General features: G+C 45.5%; 1 protein-coding gene across 1 annotated transcript; it reads left to right on the forward strand.

Annotated features, from left to right (window-relative positions):
* Window positions 1-5,991: 5,991 nt before the first annotated feature.
* Window positions 5,992-15,020, forward strand: LOC140217389 (uncharacterized). The gene is made up of 5 exons (XM_072287960.1): window positions 5,992-6,483; window positions 8,752-8,894; window positions 9,855-9,923; window positions 10,979-11,059; window positions 13,376-15,020. Exons 2-5 carry the CDS (start codon window positions 8,846-8,848, stop codon window positions 13,486-13,488), a joined length of 312 nt encoding a protein of 103 aa, XP_072144061.1. The 5' UTR covers window positions 5,992-6,483; window positions 8,752-8,845; the 3' UTR covers window positions 13,489-15,020.
* Window positions 15,021-19,524: the final 4,504 nt, after the last annotated feature.

Here is a 19,524-nt window from a genome sequence, read left to right on the forward strand (position 1 = left end):
GGTAAAACTGCTACTAGCGTTCAACTGTTAGTGGTTGGCGTTCGTGCTCACGTCTGGTTCGGTGCCGATGTGGCGTGGTGTGGGTCCCGTTGCCGGCGTCGAAGTGGCGTTCGACGTTCTAGATCTGGCATCACTGGCGGCGTTGTGGGCTGCGTCGTACACGCTCCCGGTCCAAACGCCCGTGGAAGTGTTGCCGATGATGCTGGCGTTGGGGCACCACTCGGCAGAGTGGTAACAGCGCTGGAGACGCCCCTGGCCGTAGCAGGTGGTTGCGTTCTCCGTGGACTCCCCGGAACGGGCTCAGGAACGGCAGGAAATCTGCGGTGCGAAGCCGTGGAACGCGAGTGCGCGAGCTCACGGAGCTGTAGCCGGCGTCGCTCTCTTCCGGCCGAACCGCCCTGACCCGCCGATGATGATGATGATGTCCTTGATGAGTTTGGCGCTTACCAGCCCCCGCTGCATAGACAACTTTTTTTCTTTCTATATGCCGCTGCTTTTTCTTCCCCTGTTGTCTCGCCCTTTTATAGCCTTGATGATGATGATGATGATGATGATGATGATGATAGTGATCTAAAGAAACGAAGGGCGCCTTGACGTTAGTCCACGCAATCCTTCTCTTCGTCTTCTCTGCTCCACCAATCATCTCATGCCACCTCACTGAGTACTTCTTCATCTTCTTTCGTCTTCGGTTAATCCACGTCATTCTTAACGCCATCCTCGTCGTCTTCTTGAAACCTTTCTTCGTTTATAAATTTATTTTAGCCTCCCTCTTACATGTGACACCTTAACCGTGATCAACCATAGCAACATGGCAGCGCCCTTACAGCACCGACTACCCTCTTCTACTTCCGCCCTAACAGCAAGAAAGAAGTGGTGAAATCCCCGTATTCAGAAATGCAGCTTAACTTAAAGCCCAAGCTTGATTTGATGTAAAGGACGCCTGTCATGAGTGCGCCAAAGAAAACGCTATGACCGTCGTGGGCACATTCACGCCAGGCATCATTTACATCAAGCCATGCGCGGGCTTCAAGTTAAGATGCATTTCTGAAAAAGGGGCTAAGTCTCACCTCAAGTTGTGGTCAAAGCGTTAGGTATGTTTTGCCGTAATTATTGAGATTGGCTGCTTGTTTTTACGCTGCTAGGACTACAGACACGGCGCCGACTCCTAAAACTGGTTTGATTTCTAGCTAGCAGATGGCGCCACACCATTAACACTGGTTATGCGTTGACGATGCGCAATGCTATAAAGGCTTAATTGTTTACTGCATCATTTATTTACTACCCCGCTCTAGTATGGTATGTACGTGATGACGGTAGCGATCAAACGCCCACTAGACGCCGAGCAGGCGCCTTGCCGCTGGTGAAACTTTATGAGTTCCTTCGCCCTTACTACTTTCTAAGGAGGCTGCACATTAATTGCACGGAAAGCGTAAAGCTGAAGCGAAGTTCCGCTGTCGCATCCATATGAACGAAGTTTATGCTTATGGCGTCAAAATTTTTTTCATCAGCCTACCAACCATGGACCACATACCGACCGGATGGCAAGCAGACGCTAAGCAGACGAGGCGGCGCGAATGAACACGTATCGAGAGGCATTCACCCTTCCTATTCACTAAGAACTCGTACAGATCCTACAATACTGCCAGGAACTACTGAGACAGAGTATAGAAACATTGGGCATCCACGTCATCCCGGTTGTGGCCGCGCCTTCCTGTCAGAACTGCGCCGAGTACTACAGCTTGTCGCACGCCGCTACTTTTTTGCGGCGTGAGCTATGTGGCTTTCTATAAATACTTAGTTAAGCAAATAGCTTGATAACACAGTTCTGCCACCATCTCCCAGGATGGACTGTATGTCCATGTATGCATATATTAATCTTTCCGGACCATTTCCTCCTTCAACGAAAAAATATCACAACGCTATTTTACTCTCTTTCCATTTCATTATATCATTTTTTTTCTGCTTCTTGATGATGACAAGATGTATTTATTGAGGAATGGCTCGAAGGTCTATGATGGGGAATAGGAAGAGGAGGGGTGAGGCGTATTCAGAGCAGTCCTAGGAGCTGCGCGTCCTTGGCGAAAGCCAAGAGCGAGTCCAGAATGACCCTGTCGGAATGCATCGAGCCAGTTGCCGGTCTAATCCACTCCTCGTAGGACGACACTCGCACCGCCCTCAGGTGGTGGTCCCGCTGCTGAGCGGTCGCTGGCACTTCCAGAAGAGATGGGCTGCGGATGGCCGCGTGGCCATGTCACAGTCAGGGCACCTGTGTGGCGCCTGGGGTGCTTGTTGTTCCGCGGAGGCTGTGGGAGGGCCAGGTTCCTGCGATGAAAGGGAGTTCGGAGAGGGAGATGGAGGGTGCCTTTCCTGGCGTGGCCACTACTGCCGCCGCCGCTCCTGCAAATCAGGTGTGCGGACGAAGCCGGAACGGAGTCTATGCAGCAGCACCTGCCCCAACCTGGGAAGACCCGCGGCAAATGGGTCTGGGTCTGAGGGCACACACGCACGGAGTTCCCTCTTGCGTCGGTAGGCTTTCTTCTTCATAAATATAGAAAATTTGAATATTTCCCTCTCCCTCCCTTCCCCCCTGCTCCCGCCAAAGCGTTATAACTTGCCCTCAAATTTCGATTTAGTTTGCCATATATTTCCCATTTCCACTTATTGATTATTTTCTTCATTTCTTTACCGGGCGTTCCTTTGTTTTGCTTATTCTTTTCCTTCAAATTCGGATCGTCTTGCTCTCGTAATACTCACTGATCTCGACAATTAGAGAGAATCAGTCATAAAAGCTTTAACTTTTAAGCTTACTACCGATATTCGGTTAGTAGCATTTTTGGCTGCAGTCATCATCACCATCATTAAAAGAGGTCACGAGCCTCGTGCGCTCGTTCTCTCGGTGCTCGTTCCCGTGCGGTTTGGGTCTCGGCCTGCTTGCGTCCCTGTCGTCTCGCCTTCCGCTGCTTCCGGCTGCTGTCGTCTCGGCCTGCTGTCGCCTCGCCTTCCACCGTCCCCTTCACCAAGCAAGGTAAGTCCAATGCCACTAATTTGCCACCATCTTATTTGTAGTAAAATCCCCAGATTTCCAGCTCGTGCTTAAGTAACGACATCGCCTCTCACACGCATCCGGAGTCGGCCGCCGTGTTGTTCCTAACTTCCTGAAGCGGCACGCCCGCGTAGATAACACCCGACCGTCAACGGCCGCTGATGCACCGCATGAGTCAAATATAAGTTTCAGTCATGGTGCCAGACAGTCAAATACGAACCCAAAAGCTGCTTGGTACTGCACTGGTGAGGCCGAACGCGAAATTTCTCGCCACATTTGTGACCCGTACTTAATGGGCCTCTTCAATTTTCGGAGTTCTGGCAGCCCGGTGGCAGCCAGACGACAGCCAGCTAGTTCCGGTCTTGATAGGAAGTCACGTGGCCTGGAATTCCAAGACAACGCAAAGCTGCCTGAAGTTGGCAAAATCGAATGCCGGGACAGCTACCCAAATGCAAACAGGTTACCAGCGTGGCCACGCCCGGCGAGGCCGGCGCGCGCTCGGCGGAGTTGGCCCATTTATGCATTGCCAGATTTAAAATATACAGTTGCATTTAGGGATAAGATAACTTTCGCGAGATTGCGCGCGAGTCGGCACAACATGCGCACTTGTTCAACCTCCCCTTGCACAGTGCAACAGACGGCCTTCAACGCGTATGAAGTCAACACGCGAAATCGCGCATAAGCGATCGTATCCCCGAAAGCGATCGCTCAAGTATCCCCGCTCGCAGCGATCACGTCGCCCACGGGTGACATTGATGAGTTGGCGTTACGTCGTCACTTGACTAGACATGCAAAAGAAGGATATCGGGTACGACTTTATGCGTATAAAATATCGTGCCAACATGCTTGGGCTTGCATTTGAGAACGTTTGTTTCGGCTGATGGTGCTTCTCATTCTGGCCCTACGGAACTGGGGATGAGGTGCCGCATGAACATGCACGCCGCCTCTGTGACCAGCGAAATGTTTCACACGAAAAACAATATTTGTCGCGATCATGAGAGCAATAAGCTAATGCACATGTACCTAATGTACTACGTGTGCCTATTAATCAACCAGCGCATTCTTAACGTCAACGGCTTGCACTTCGGAAACATCGATTTCAAGCTGCAGCCCAAGCATACGGCGGAGAGACAGAGCGAACACGGGCTATCTGCAACGTCTTGGCTAACATCAGAAATAGAATATCGCCGCATACATACGCGAGATATGCGAAAAGGAAGACCGCCAGAGAAATATGAACAGAAACGGTACCGCAGTGTGTGAATGAGCGTGTAGAACTTGCGCGGAACACGATGCAGTTATCACCGCCGCGAAGAAGCCTTCGTGGGACACACGTGCACTTATAAGCGCACAAAATCTTCAAACAGTTCACCACCGCTCGTATCGCACCACCTCGCAATGCGGAACGTTGCGTTAGAACCTAAGAAGTTGACGCTAGAAGGCTAGAAGTAAGGAAACCCATCTCAACCCACTTTACGGAGTCGCCAGCCGCGTTGTGTTATGGCCTCGAAAACGTCTGGCCGCGTTTCTACGGTCGCGCCGTCGCAGATAATTCTTCGCACAAGGAAAAGACAAAAAGGTAATCGCGCACAGAAACATGGCTCGCTGCGTGCAGTTGACTGTCCCCGCAGTAACTTTAACGACTGCGGGGAGAAACAGCATTAGGAAGAACATGGCTGCCAGAAATGAGCGCCGCCCAATGTGATTCATCGGCGGTGCTTCATAGCTTGTCATTACGTAAGGCGTGGTCACGGTAAGCACAGAAACTGCATGGGGTCACATATTGTTGCAGTAAAGATGAAGACTTACGTAGGCTTCCTTGTAGTCTGGCACATCGAATCCCTATTAAAGAGCAGGGATTCTGAAGGAACACATTAACTGCTTTTAATGTCATAGACTGCTGCCAAGTACCACTGAAGCGTCAGTTTTACGGAGAAGGACGCATTCGTTAAAGAATACGGCAAGAAATAGGAACAGAATTGGTGCCGCGATTGCGAAAGCACTGAACTGGGTCCGAACTAAAGAGGAACGGCAAATTGGGTGAATTGGTGGTTTTTCGTATCATTTAAGAAACAGCGCTACCGACACACACACAAAAAAAACGAGATGGGGACACATACGGTATGTGTACCAATCTCTTTTCTGTGTCAGTAGCGCTCATTTTCTAATAATATGGGTCCGAACGTTGTTCTATGTTTAATTTATAATTGCTAAATTTAGTAGGGCGTCACAGAAACGCGGCCGACGTGCGACCCAAAACGACAGGCCTCGGCCGCAGGCATGAAGCCCCTAAGTGACGCTAAAAGACGTGTTTTTTGCCGCAAGTTAAAACACGCACAAAAGGAAGACACTGTTGTGTTTTCAGCACGTGCCAAGTTCCGTGAGGTGAATCTCACCGCTTCTTAGCACTGTTGTGAAGTCGGGGTCCGTGCGGCCAAGAAAGTTTCCATCGATGGTGCCGTTCTCGATGGCCGTTTCCATCGATGGGCGTTCCTGCCGCGACGCGATAGTCTGGGGTCGCACAGTGATGCTGCGCGTAACGGCCGTTTTGGCGGCGTCTAAACTTGTCCCCAAGTGGGTGAGGGGGAAGCGCTCAGGTTGCGCCTTCTTGGCGAGTCAGCCTACTCGTTGCCTGGTAGTGGAATGTGTGCCATTCCATGGTGTGCCGGCACCCACTGGAGAACCAAGTCGCAGCCTTGGTTAATGAGGTGTCGCAGCTTGCAGCTCACTCGAAGAACAAGGGGCACTGCGACGTTGTCCCTGGCCAGCATGCAGAGCGCCGCACGAGAGTCACTGATGATAGCCGCCGACATGACGTCGCGACGCTCGAGAAGGTCGGCAGCGAGGTCGATAGCGGCGAGCTAGGCTACACTCTAAAAACTAGGAAGGGTATCGCAGGAGTGAAGCTGCCGGTTCACTCTTCAAAGCGTCGTTTTACTCTCGCAAAATGTCGAGGAGAGTGAAATGCATTGTTCACTCTGTCACCAAGGAGAGAGTGAAATGTGCTTTTCACTCTCCCCTTCAGAGAGAGAGAGTGAAAAGACTCTTGCGACAATAGAAAAGAGAGACTCTTGCGGCAATAGAAAACAAAACGTAGCGTAATCTTCTGCTTCAACTGTAGGTGGCTGGCCCCTAACATGGCAATGTATCATTCATGCACGCTGAGCAAAGAACACATCGTTTTGCTTCTAAGAGAACAGGCCGCCGCAGTTCAAAGGAACGCGTAGCGAGCGCTCTACTTTTTCACTCGGAGTTGCTCCACCGCGCGCGCGCGCGCTCAAGATCGCGGAACAACACAGCACCGAAAGGTGATCCCTCCGCCGAGCAGCACAGCAGCAGCAAAGGCCAGCCAAGGGAGATCGTATGTCAGCCATCTCGCGTCGCCACGAAAACACGACAGTCGTTCGTCATGCCTTGGATATAACAGCAAATCCTCCACGGTAAGTGAATTCTAACTTAGGTGCACATTGTCCGTATATGTCATGCTATCGCCAGGAAGTCGTCGCTGCGCTTAGCCGACGCGATTGACAAAGGCCTAGGCATACGCGCTGTGTCTCTCGATGTCAATCGAAAAAGCCAGTCGTCGCGATAACTGCATGTGATTTTATCACTTTGCCGTTGTCCGTAAGAGCTTTAAAGATCGCAAACGCTGCCTGAACTATGGTATGTTCAATAAGACGCCAGGCGAGAGGACGCTTAAAATGGTTCGCTCACCAGCCTGTGATTCCGAGCCTATGCGGAGCGTGATTAGCGTGGGTTTTGTGTGTTTGAATTTATTCAGTTTGGCAGTATACTGTGTACGGAACGCTGTTGAACTAAGGAATCACATAACAGAAGGCGTCATTTTGCTGGCAGCATGCTTTTTTTTATAAATAAACCGCGCGCTTGACGGTGTCTCGCGCAGGGGGAATCTGCGACCACTGAAGTTACGTGCAGCACCAGTGCTAGTTAGAAACTTTGCCGCAGGCATTCAGCTGCATGCTGCAAGAGGTCAGTTGGGCGCGTTATCTTGAACTTACTGAAAACGCATGAGGAATCCATGTTTTATGCTGAAAAAAGTATAAACCCCATATAAGCGATCTTGCGCGCGGCAGCTACAAGCGACGCGACGGAGATGGCTGTCGCGTTCGCTCGTCGCCTACAAGTCGTACTCCGTGCGAGCGACGATTTTGAGCGACGCCTCCCCGGTGTTGCCGGCATGAGGGCTGCAGTCACGCGTGACGCGTGCTTTAGTAATTTACGTTGATGTATTTTACTATAAAAAGTAGCATAAAATATTTCCGGAGGTCTTGCAGTACGTTCTTATCCTTGCACGTATAAAAATTGAATCATTTGCTCGTTCCGCGCGACAATCGGTAGTATTTGAGCGATGTATGTACATCCAGTTCCGGCTTCGCGCTATTGGCTAGTCGCTCATAGCACTTCTGGGCGACGAGCGACGATTTCTAGATTTCCAGAACCGAGCCATTTGTTCAAGCGACGGCCCGTTTTGTCGCTCGAAGCCGTCGCTCGTCGCCGTCGCGCACTAAATCGCTCTCACAGTGTTTATCCCTAAGACTGAACTGTTTTTGCTCATGTTGAAATGGTGTGATTATAGGTCTGGTTTTGTCTCCTGTTGCGGTTTTCGTGCACGGTGCCAAACTGAAAGGATGCTTATGTCTACGAACTCGGTGAATTGTCGAGCAGCTAGTTACGCATCGGCATCGAATATAACGGCTGCTGTGTGGAATTACAATTGCAGGGGCGCTTTGCATGCGCTTATTGTTTTGGACATGCCTGTGCATTTGCTAATATGAGTTGGCGTGTCAGAGTTATGTCATATGAACAGCTAAATCAGCCTTCCTCTGGGGGTTACAAACGTAATGTGTGCATTTTGCTATAGCATGGCAGATCAAGATGTGTTTATCGCTTGAATATTTTTAGTAGAGAAATAAAATATCAAAATAAAATGTTGCTTTAATTCCGTGTTACCACTCTGTCGTACGCAGAACAATAGGTTGGTGTAATAAACTAATAACTGCGGTTTAACTGCAACTTTTACATGCCTACAAGAATCTAAAATGCTAGATTTCAAACTGCAGCAGTAGTCTGGTCTGTCAAAAATGAACTCCACTGCGCACCTCATGCATGAAAATAAGTTCATGCCTTTTAGTAAGCTTAGATGCAGGCCGCAGTGAACTTGTTAGTATTGAAATGTGGGTAAGCTTGCCATAACAAGCCTTGTTGCCCTTTTTTATAAGCACATCCATATATCCATTGAGCTGAAGGACAATAATTTCATCCCTACTGAGCATCATGTTTGCAGCTATAATCCTCAAATTATGGCTTCAGCAGTGGCACAACCCGGTATGGTGCTGGGGGGGGGGGCACACTGTGCACGTGCTTAGGATGTGTCACAAGTGGTGTTTGCGATACACCAGACTCATGACAGAACTATGACGTCTGAAAATGACCAATATTCTATTCATTAGCAGGAGTATTCTAACATTCATGAAAAACAAGGATGAACTGTGGTTTATTTGTTTTCTTGCTTAAATCTAAAAATTGAAGTTAGTTTAGCAGTTGACTGTTGCAGTCATTTGGATGTTTTGCATGCATTTCACTAGGAAGACTAAGAGCTAAGACTTTTTTATTGCCATGGCCTTGACTGTCTTGATGTTGTTTTGCACCATGCCCTTGTGTTGACTTTTGCATACGATATTTTTCAGGCACCCGCTTTATATAACGCAAGAAGGCAGCTGCAAGGACACGAGGATGTGAAAGAGCCAGTGCAGCGCGACTTCACGTAGTGCAGAGGAGCCAATGCCAAAAAATCAAAATACATTGGCATGTTATTTGGACAAGAAAACTAGTATGTGGGTATATTGGGTGTACCATTTGACCAAATGTCAACAAAATCAAGATACAGTATGTTACACGAAGATGAAAATTTTCACGTGCTCCAGGCAGTCATCTTAACATGGTATATTTATGTAATGTCTCTGATTGGAAAGTCAAATCAAGTATGCTCTCTGGAGACACACATAGCAGCAAGTGTCATTGAAAAGTTAAAAATGTGTTTTAAGAAAGCTGATTAGTTCTGAGAAGTGACTGCTTTTTGTCTTGCCTCTCAACAGATATATCCATGTGATAAAAAAATAGTGGTACAATGAAATTGCATATTTGCTTAGCGACATGATACATACTTGCAATGAGCACGGTGCCTGTGTTTACTATAAAAAGCAACAGCCCATGCTTGGTTAGGTTAGGCCCACTACAACATGCAGGCATGGGTGATTGGCGCTTTGTTTATTTCTGTGTCGTGAGGTTTATTGACGTGCGTATAGGTGCAGTGGCACGCAGTATGGCTAGTACAAAAAAAGGGGGGGGGGCAGATATATGTAGCTCACTGTACACGACCCAGGGCAAAGGAAATCCGTGTTCAGCAACTATGTTAAATGCCATGTACGTAAATTTTACAACGCTACTCGTTCGAAGCGCGCACAGGTGCATATTGAAGAAAAGTTTCCAGGGTAGATAATTTAGTTCGTAATTTACACTAATTTTGCTTAACCACGAGACAATAATTTGAATATACTGCACGGAAAAACCTAGAGCGAATTAAATTGTGTGTCAGCTTCGTGTGTATACATATAGTCTTTCCTATGCATTAGGTTTTTTGCGTAATGCATTAACAGTTGACAGCCTATCTTATGATGTGTACTCTGTTTACATTACAGTTGTTTATTAGTTTACTCGTTTGTTTTGCGACTGATGAAATGCCGGCATATATATATTTTCAACATTTGACATAACCCTGTATATTTTGCAGGGACAACCCAGGACGTGCATTTCTCAGCACCCAGTCAACTGCTAAATGTGACTCAAACACAGGCCACCAGTAAGTGGACATCAGTTGCAATTTCACATTATGCAGTTGGTGGCTGCTTTGTACGGAGGCTTTTTTTTTTAATGAGATGGTGATGTCGTTCTAATGTACATTTTGACCACAAAGGTGCGATCATGTCTCACAGAGGCATATATGGTTGCTATTCTCTGCCAGGGACGTGTTCTCGTGTTCGTGAAGCATTTGTGTTTGGCAGTATTGTCGCCCAATGAGTCTGATATAAACACTAACTCGCCACTGCCGGCAAGTAGTTGCGAGAAACGCATTATGACGCTGTGAAGTTATTTCATTAATTCGAAGGAAAGTTTTGCAGCAGGAAAAAAGGTTGCTATTCCAGGTAAACATGTCTTTTTCTCACAGGTTATTTAGCCAAACTGTGGGTTCATGAAATTCGTGACTTATGAATAGATTTTAATTTATTCTTTAGTGATGCTTCTAAAAGAGACTAGAAATAGTATGTGACTACCTCTGCAATCAGCAGACCATACATTTACAGTCATAAGTGGCAGTTCCATGCAGTCTCGCACTTTATATAACCTTTCCTTTCAGCAACATTGGAACTGGTGGCTGCGTTTTCAGAAGGAGAAGTGCACTTGGCACTGTATATGTATGTGTGAATTCGGTTTTCTTTGTATGTGTCGGCTCACTGACAAACAGTGCAAAAATCTGTTGTACCATGAGCCTGATGACGCCTTCTGCTGCTAGAAATGCGGCACTTCGTATCTTATAGTACTGCATGACATTTAAATCAAAGCTACCACATAAAATGATCAAGAAAACTAACCGCTGTTATAGCTGTTTTCCTCAAAGAACGCTTGTCCTTTATGGGCTGTGTTAATCTGAGCTCTCCACCGATGTTTCAGTAGTATTATCCCTTAGTGAGTGAGAGATTGGGGGCAAATAATCGTGTTAGTGTTTAAGTGGTGTCCTAATTATGTGCATTTCTTCCAACAAAGTTGTCTAGATTGCTTTATTGTGTAGTGTAAAGCTTATGAAACCATCAGCAACTAGTGAGTTGCTAACACGCATATGGATTTGTCACTATACAGGTGGAACTCGGCTGTACCACTGCAGTGCTGCGGAAATTGCCTTCACCAGCGGCTTTGCAACAGCTGTTTCGCAGCATGTCGGTATGTGTTAATTTATAATTATGTTGGGATGGGCTAGTATTATGGACCACTGCTACTCTGTATTGTGACAGATCCATATGATAAGGGATGTTATGGGCACAGCGAAAACCTTTGAATTTTTTACTATGGTACATAAACAGGCTCTCCTTTTCGTCACTGGAGCAGGAGAGAAGGGCATGCAGGCACTCCTGAATGTACATATATTTCAAAACATGAGAGAGACATACACACACACACACACACACACACAAACTAAAAGCAGGGACGTTCCATCTTTCATCTTGAATTGAATTCTGCAGCGCAAAAATACAACACAGACCACAGAGAAGCACACATGTTAACAGGTTTGATACACACGTTAGTTCAACAGATTTGATACTTCAAGTGTGCTATTTTACACAAGGGGGAAGGGAAAGGGGAGAAAATCTGAAAAAAAAGTGGAGTGGAAAAAAAGGAATCGTGCCAAAAAGCATGAGAAGCATCGCGCAGCCAGGATCACCAACAGGACATCTAAAAAGCACTCTGATAAAATTACATACAGGACAACCTTACGTATAGTTTGTTTCAATCAACTCAGATCACATGCAGCCATTACTGCAATCAAGTTGTTTCCTTATGTCATATGAGGGAATGATGTGGGCCCAAAAAACTGTTTAGAGCTGAAGGATTATGTTCTATTCTAGCCTCATTGCCTGCTTTTTTATCATATTGTTATCAGCTGCTTATGTTAGGGACAAAAAGTAAGAGTACGAACTGTTTCCCTATTCACCATTCCACACAACATGTCTTTGTGACTATAGGTACATGCAGATGATCCATAGTTGAAAAATATTCAGTACAGTAGAATCTCATTACAAGATGCACTTGGTTGTAAGAGACATCTGAAAATGGTTTGGTTGGTTTTCCGATGTTTGCCACGTTAACAATACTGTATACAAGAGACACCTTTGTTACTAAGGATGACTTTTTAAGTATTCACTACTTCGAAGGGACACAACCCAGACACATTCACTTTGTGCACCTTGTGTGCTCCGAAGGGCGTAAAGATCACGCAATCCTTACACAAGTCAACCGCGCATGTCTCTTTTAGCATGAACCAGAAAAGGAGGGAAACGTGGACAGTGCAGGGCAGAAAGTGTCGGCAGTTGAAGCTGACGAGCGTCTAAGAGCACCTCAAAGGTACTGCGAGCAACAAGGCTTGCAAAGTGAAGTGTTTAAGTTCCAGAAGTTGGGAAGGAAGCTAACACAATCTACAGTCACTAAAAAGCTGTGAATGTCTTCTTTAAAGGGCCCCTAAACCACCGAGGTTGAAATTTAGTTGCGGTGTTGCAGTTCTACACAATAAGGCAATGAACAGGTAGCCACGAGAATTTTTCGAAACGGTGCAGTAATAGTGGAGCTACGTGTGTTTGATTATCGAAAAGTAGTCCCCACTCATTTTACTCTTTCATCTGGTACACGCCATATGGACAGTATCGTCTTTTCCTTGCCTAGTACACCTCCAAATGTTACGGGACAGGCCAACACCAACGAGCTCTGTTGCTGTTGCGCTGGCCCGTCGTCCTGCGAGGGGTGGCGCTAATACAACGGAACTGTATGGTGACTCGTGTTGAAGAGCCTCATAGGGAGACCCTTCTGTTGGCGTTTCTGTTCTTTGCCCCCATTGGCTGCCCACAATGGCATCGCGCGCAACACGACGAGGAAGAAGGAGTGTGTGTATTTGCTTGCAGGCCTTGCCGGCAGTCGTACACTTTCGTTCGACCAATCGACAGCACCGGAAACTGGTGACATCATCAGAGACAGCCTGGTGACGTCAGGACAAACTGGGGGGTGCAGGATAGGTCCAGAGAGGCGCACGCGGTCATTTTCTTCATATTGTGGTGCTCCGGCAGTGCTACGCACTCTGGCATTTGGCTTCGTCGATCGTGACGGCATTCTGATTTCGATACGCGTGTTTACTTGAAATGTTCAAAAAATGTCGAGAAGTGGTTTAGGGGCCCTTTAAGCCACCCTGAGCATTTATTCCTTCAGATATATCAAAACATACTTTAGTGATGATGCATAATAAAGTGATCTAGTCTGGCTCCTCAGTGTCTCAAAATTTTTGGTTTCGAGAGACATGTTTCCCGTGTCTCTTGAATATCTTCTGATGAGGCTTTACTGTAATATACACAAACAATTGTGTAACTCCTCCTGCAAGTATTATTCATTAAGCCCGGTCACTTATGTGCAAAGCTTGTGATTAAGTCTTGATGTCCGTACTTTTTAGAGCTATGTTTATTAATTCATGCTGTTCTTATTGGTTCTTTGATGCAGGAGACAATGCCTACGAAATTATTGGCCCTGATCATGAGAGCCCTCAAGGGGCAAACAACATCTCTGTTGCAGAAGTGAGCCCGATACCACTTGGAAGTTACCATGACAGATGACACGGCAGCAGTAGATACAGAGACTGCCATGTCTACTGCAGCTGCAACAGTGTACGAGGCAAGCAGCAGTGCGTCAGCATCAGCAGCAGTGTCAGAAGGAACCACACCAGGCCTGGTAGAGCAACATGTGTGCTATCACTGACTTTTTTTGTAGTGGATACAACTCATTTGCTCAACATACAAAAGCTTTTCACCGCGACTGTGAGCCAGTGTTATTGTGCAGCAAGTGCAAGACTAAGTTAGGTGTTATAACACAGTACAAGCATCACTTTAATATATGCAAATGCAAACATATTACAGTTGTTGCCTCCCCAGCCAGCCCACATAGTGACAACAATGTGGAACACATGGTGGGACACACCTCTCCCCCATTACAAGATAGTAGAGACTGTCAGTGTTGTTGCTAGATTGACTGGTCTTTGTAGGCAACTAGAAGGACAACACAGGTGTCATAAGATTGTTGTTGATGTTGTTGAAGAGGTAAAAAAGAAGTTTGATGCAGCTGAAGTGCCAACTGATATTGAGCAACTCAAAAGCAACCACCTGATAAAGCAACACTATCGAAATTTGGGTATCTATGTGCCGCCAACTCTGGTAAGAATGGCATAGGACAGAAGTGTGATGGAAATCACACAGACACTGCTGTTGCATCACTGGCCACAGTGAGCAGCGACTTGTAGGGCAAGAGAGTCAACTGAAACTAACATTATGATATCATGCTCCCATGTGACCACTTTTCAAGTTATTTTGCAAGATACAGCTCAACCTCCAGAAACGAGACTGCAACTTGTCTGTAAAAAAGCTTTCACAAAAAATTATTCATAACACTATTAACATAGCAGTATATTTTTTTTTTGTGTGTCGGTTCGAGGTTCCCGGCTGTCCATTAATGCAAAAATTGAGGAAAAAAAGAACATGTGTCGTACTTACACCTTTTTAACAAGTACGAGGGGGACAGAACTTTTCTAGTCGTGCATCTTCATCATACCATCAAGTTTTTAAATGCCTTTTATAATTATTATTACCAGTTATATCTGAGGGCATTGTATGCATGTAGCAGGTGTAAAATCGGGTCAGTTGGATCAGATGCCTTATCTGCAAGCGAGCCCTATATTCAGGAAATTTGAATTAAAATAGTTACGTTAGAGACGCAGTCTTTCAGCACTTTATTGCCTGTGGTTTAAGCATTGCTCAATACTTTTGTGGGTGGCAATTTCAACCGGCACAGCACTGCGCTTTGCCACAGTCACATTTGTCTTCCAAGCGGTGTTTACCATTTGTGTTGATCTGTTTGTGTATGCATAGAGCAAGTTTTAAATTTATATTTTTCTGCATTCTTGTGCTTGCACTAAGCTTGTATAAGGCAGTTACAAAATGTGCGTCACTATAACAAACTGTTCTGTTGAGCTTACACTTGCAAATAATCGTGTTCAGATGGCCGCACTTCTATGCGGGTGCACCGCTAGCTTTGTGTATGTTCTCATGTTTGTATAAAGCTTATATAAGCTAGTTAGAAAATGTATGTCACTAAGCATTGTCACTAACCAACCAAGCAAGAACTGCTTGGTTGGTTTTACACTTGTGAATTAGTATTGAGGCGGTGGTATTCCCATGTATGCCCACTGCTAGCTTTCTGTGTCCTCACGTGTTTGTATTAAGTTTCTACAAGGGAGTTACAGCATGTACGTCACTAAGCACTGTGATATTTCTTAAAGAACTGCTTTGTTGGTTTTACACCTGTGAGTAATAGTACTCGGGTGGCACTAGTCATGTGTAGGTACACAGGGACCATTTGTATACATTATGCTCATGTAAAGCAGTTACAAAGTGTATGTCACTAATTACTGTGATATTTGTTGAATTGCTGTGATGGTTTTACACATGTGAATAATAGTGGTCAGGACACAGTACTTGCGGTGTATAGTTGAATTTATACACTGCCAAGACATGGGCTGTATACGTACCAAAAGAAATGTATGTCATTATATTGTTGTGATTATTACTGTTTGGATTTTATTAAACTGTAATAAAATTGTTTCTTGTATCTATTGAGGTATGGCAATTTGTCATGCAACCAAACTGAGGACCTGAACTTGTGCATACAAATAAACAGCTAATTAAAGAGTATACTGCTCATATTCTGCTAAACCAGTTTAACAAATCTTGTACTACAATGCTGGAAAAATGACAGAGCTGACTCGGATGTACAGAAAAAGTTCTGCACTGGCTGAAGGACTGCCCCACAATGGAGTTCGTAATGTTGCGTTTATTGGAGTAGAACAGAAAGTGCACTTCTATTAAAAATGCGACAGTCTGTGCAGAAACATAAGGCAGACGAGCGGATGTGGCACATTTTTTTCAGGGCCCTCCATGCCTACTACTGCATTTCTAGTCTTCCTGTGCTCTGCGTATAAGCCCCTGTTCAGCCAAGGTTTTTACTCCATGACAGTTGTTCTACTGGGTTTGTAGCAATATTGAAGAAAAAAATTCAATGGTTTTCAAGGACTTTCGAGGCCCCGACACAGTAACTTCAAGGACCTCGTGCAATGTGTGTAGTAGTTTGGACAGGCAATAACTTGTTCAAGAACACGGTTAACTTTAATGCAAACAAAAGAAAACAAAACAAATCGCATTTCAGTGATTTCAAACATTTGAAAGACTGCTAATTTGCCTTTCACCGCCCACCACTAAACGCACACAAGGAAGCATTTCAAGAAAGCGCTCAAATTTTTTCTGCAATAGCACAATTAACTACTTGGACCTGCAACATTTGCAGTTTTTGAATACTGTTTGGTTTGGTTTGACAGTGTACGTGATGTCATCTGTTGCCTCAGCTTTTTTCACCATCAAATAAGCAATAGTCATTTCTAAGTTCTTTTTATTGTGTCTGTCGCTCTCAATTTACTCTTCACGGCTTCTCTTCGAATGCCTCAACTCTTGAGCTTCCTGCTTCTGCTCCTCCAAGCACATTTGTCGCCGGTTCCATGTGCATAAAAGTGGTATCTGCAGCTCCTTTGTAATATCAACTTTAAGGATGTCGCTTTCCTTCTATTACCTCCAGAGACAATTTTCTGTGACATGCGAAAGAGTGTCACAGAAGGGAAAAAAGCGCTTGGCAATGTCTGCTAAGTCTAGCCAAGTGTACAGGACTTTGCAGTACTTCTAAAAATACAAGGGTTTTCAACGCCTTGAAAATGGCATTTTAGAAATAAAAGATTTTCAAGGATCGCTACAAACCCTGGATTCTAGCACCTAAATTTTACAAGCTTATTTTGGCATGGAGTTAGGAAATTCATGCTTTCTAGCTAACGTTGCACTATCTCTGTACAATGAAGCCACGAGAGCGCAACTACTTTGGAGTAAAGAAAAATACTGAAAGCTTTTAATACCACTCTTCTTTTTTTCTATGGAGCTTCGTATTGCCTAGTTAAGTTTACGAATGTGCCTGGTTTTGGCGGGCGTTTCTTCGACATTTTCTGGAAGAAGCAGATGTCTAGCCCCCGTATTCAGAAATGTATCTTAATACAAAGCTCATGCTTGACTAGATATAAACGACGCCTGGTGCGAACGTCCCCCAAGACGCTCACTGCCTTTCTTTTGGTGCGTTCACGACTTGCGTCGTTTAGATCGTCAAGCATGGGCTTCAATTTATGATGCATTTCTGCATATGGGGGTAAGCGTGCACAATTCCGGGCAACGCACTGTGCCATTGACACTGAGAGAAAACGGGGAAAACAGAGTTAACCACTTATGCTCCTAAACTTTCGCGTACCTGTGGTGTGCGTGAATCGTGGAAGAAGAAACAGCGCAAACACAAGGACGAAAAAAAGCATCAACCACACCAGCGCTTCGTGGTGTGGCATGTTTTTGCGTCGTCCTTGTGTTGCGCTGTTTCTTCTAAAATGCTCAACCAACTAGCCGGCAAGTCCATCCTGTGCATATATAAATTGAACACACGCATGAGTGTAGATGGTCTTCGAAGCTTTTAGAACGAGCACTGCCACAGGATACGAGCAGTGCACGCGTAACAAGTGGACACATTAGTCATTTAAACATGCGTGCCAATGCATTTGACGCGGCTATCGGCATAAGCAGTCTCCAAATGCTGGAATGCATGCGCTTCAAAACGCTAACGATCCGCTGCTAATGCAGGACAACAGCTCACAGCGGACTGAACCAAACTCTAAACTAATGCACTTGAAAAGAACGCCTACACGGCAGCGTGAGGCACGTCGAAATGCCTGGTACTGGCGTCGCAGTTGCTCACCAGTATACGCGTGAATTAAATTCACATACGTGGATGGTTGGCGCAATACTTTGTATCCGCGTATTTTGGAGACCGGTGACCTCGAGCGTACCGGAATCTTGGCAGAACGCTTACATAATCCTAATCCATAAGAAAGGGGACGCCAAAGACTTGAAAAATTATAGACCGATCGGCTTACTGTCAGTTGCCAACGAACTATTTACTAAGGTAATCGCAAATAGAAGCAGGAACACTTTAGACTTCTGCCAAGCAAAGGACCAGGCACGATTCCGTAAAGGCTACACAACAATAGACCATATTCACACTATCAATCAGGTGATAGAGAAATGTGCGGAATATAACGAACCCTTATATATAGCTTTCATTGATTACGAGAAAGCGTTTGATTCTGTCGAAACCTCAGCAGTCATGCAGGCACTACGGAATCAGGGTGTAGACGAGCCGTATGTTAAAATACTGAAAGATATCTATAGCGGCGCCACAGCCACCGTAGTCTTCCATAAAGAAAGCAACAAAGTCCCAATAAATAAATCCGTCAGGCATGGAGATACAATCTCTCCAATGCTATTCACAGCGTGTTTACAGGAGGTATTCAGAGACCTGGATTGCGAAGAATTGGGCATAAAAGTTAATGGAGAATACCTTAGTAACTTGCGATTCGCTGATGATATTGCATTGCTTAGTAACTCAGGGATCAATTGCAATTCATGCTCACTGACCTGGAGAGACAAAGCATAAAAGTGCTTCTAAAAATTAGTCTACAGAAAACTAAAGTAATGTTTAACAGTCTCGGAAGACAACAGCAGTTTACAATAGGTAGCGAGGCACTGGAAGTGGTAAGGGAATACATCTACTTAGGGCAGGTAGTGACGGCGGATCCGGATCAGGAGACGGAAATAATCAGAAGAATAAGAATGGGCTGGGGTGCGTTTGGCAGGCATTCTCGGATGATGAACAGCAGGTTGCCATTATCGCTCAAAAGAAAAGTGTAGAATAGCTGTGTCTTACCAGTACTCACCTACGGGGCAGAAACCTGGAGGCTTACGAAAAGGGCTCTACTTAAATTGAGGACGACGCAACGAGCTATGGAAAGAAGAATGATTGGTGTAACGTTAAGGGATAAGAAAAGAGCAGATTGGTTGAGGGAACAAACGCGAGTTAATGACATCTTAGTTGAAATCAAGAAAAAGAAATGAGCATGGGCAGGACATGTAATGAGGAGGGAAGATAACCGATGGTCATTAAGGTTTACGGACTGGATTCCAAGGGAAAGGAAGCGTAGCAGGGGGCGGCAGAAAGTTAGGTGGGCGAATGAGATTAAGAAGTTTGCAGGGACGACATGGCCACAATTAGTACATGACCGAGGTTGTTGAAGTATGGGAGAGGCCTTTGCCCTGCAGTGGGCGTAACCAGATTGATGATGATGAGGATGATGAGTCACGCCACACAACATTTATAGATCTATAAACGTTTACGCCGCGCGCTTGGACCATGCGCTATATAGCAGAAACATATATAATCCAGCACCTACCACTGCTCAGCACGCTCGCGCAGTTCGTAAACGGTTGCTTTGCTTGACAAGTATAGTTGTATGCTGTAAGGTATGCTATTAGTACTAACCAAAACTGTTTTATTGATGGGTGGAAAGGTCATTCACCGAACCAAGAAACCACGGAGGGTAATCTGCAGCTAACAGTTTGAATGCTTGTCAAAGTATAACAGCACAGCTCCTATCGTAACAGAAGGGTACCCACGCTGTTACTATCGTA

The sequence above is a fragment of the Dermacentor andersoni genome, chromosome 4, assembly GCF_023375885.2.
Source record: "Dermacentor andersoni chromosome 4, qqDerAnde1_hic_scaffold, whole genome shotgun sequence".
In the NCBI taxonomy this organism is placed as follows: domain Eukaryota; kingdom Metazoa; phylum Arthropoda; class Arachnida; order Ixodida; family Ixodidae; genus Dermacentor; species Dermacentor andersoni.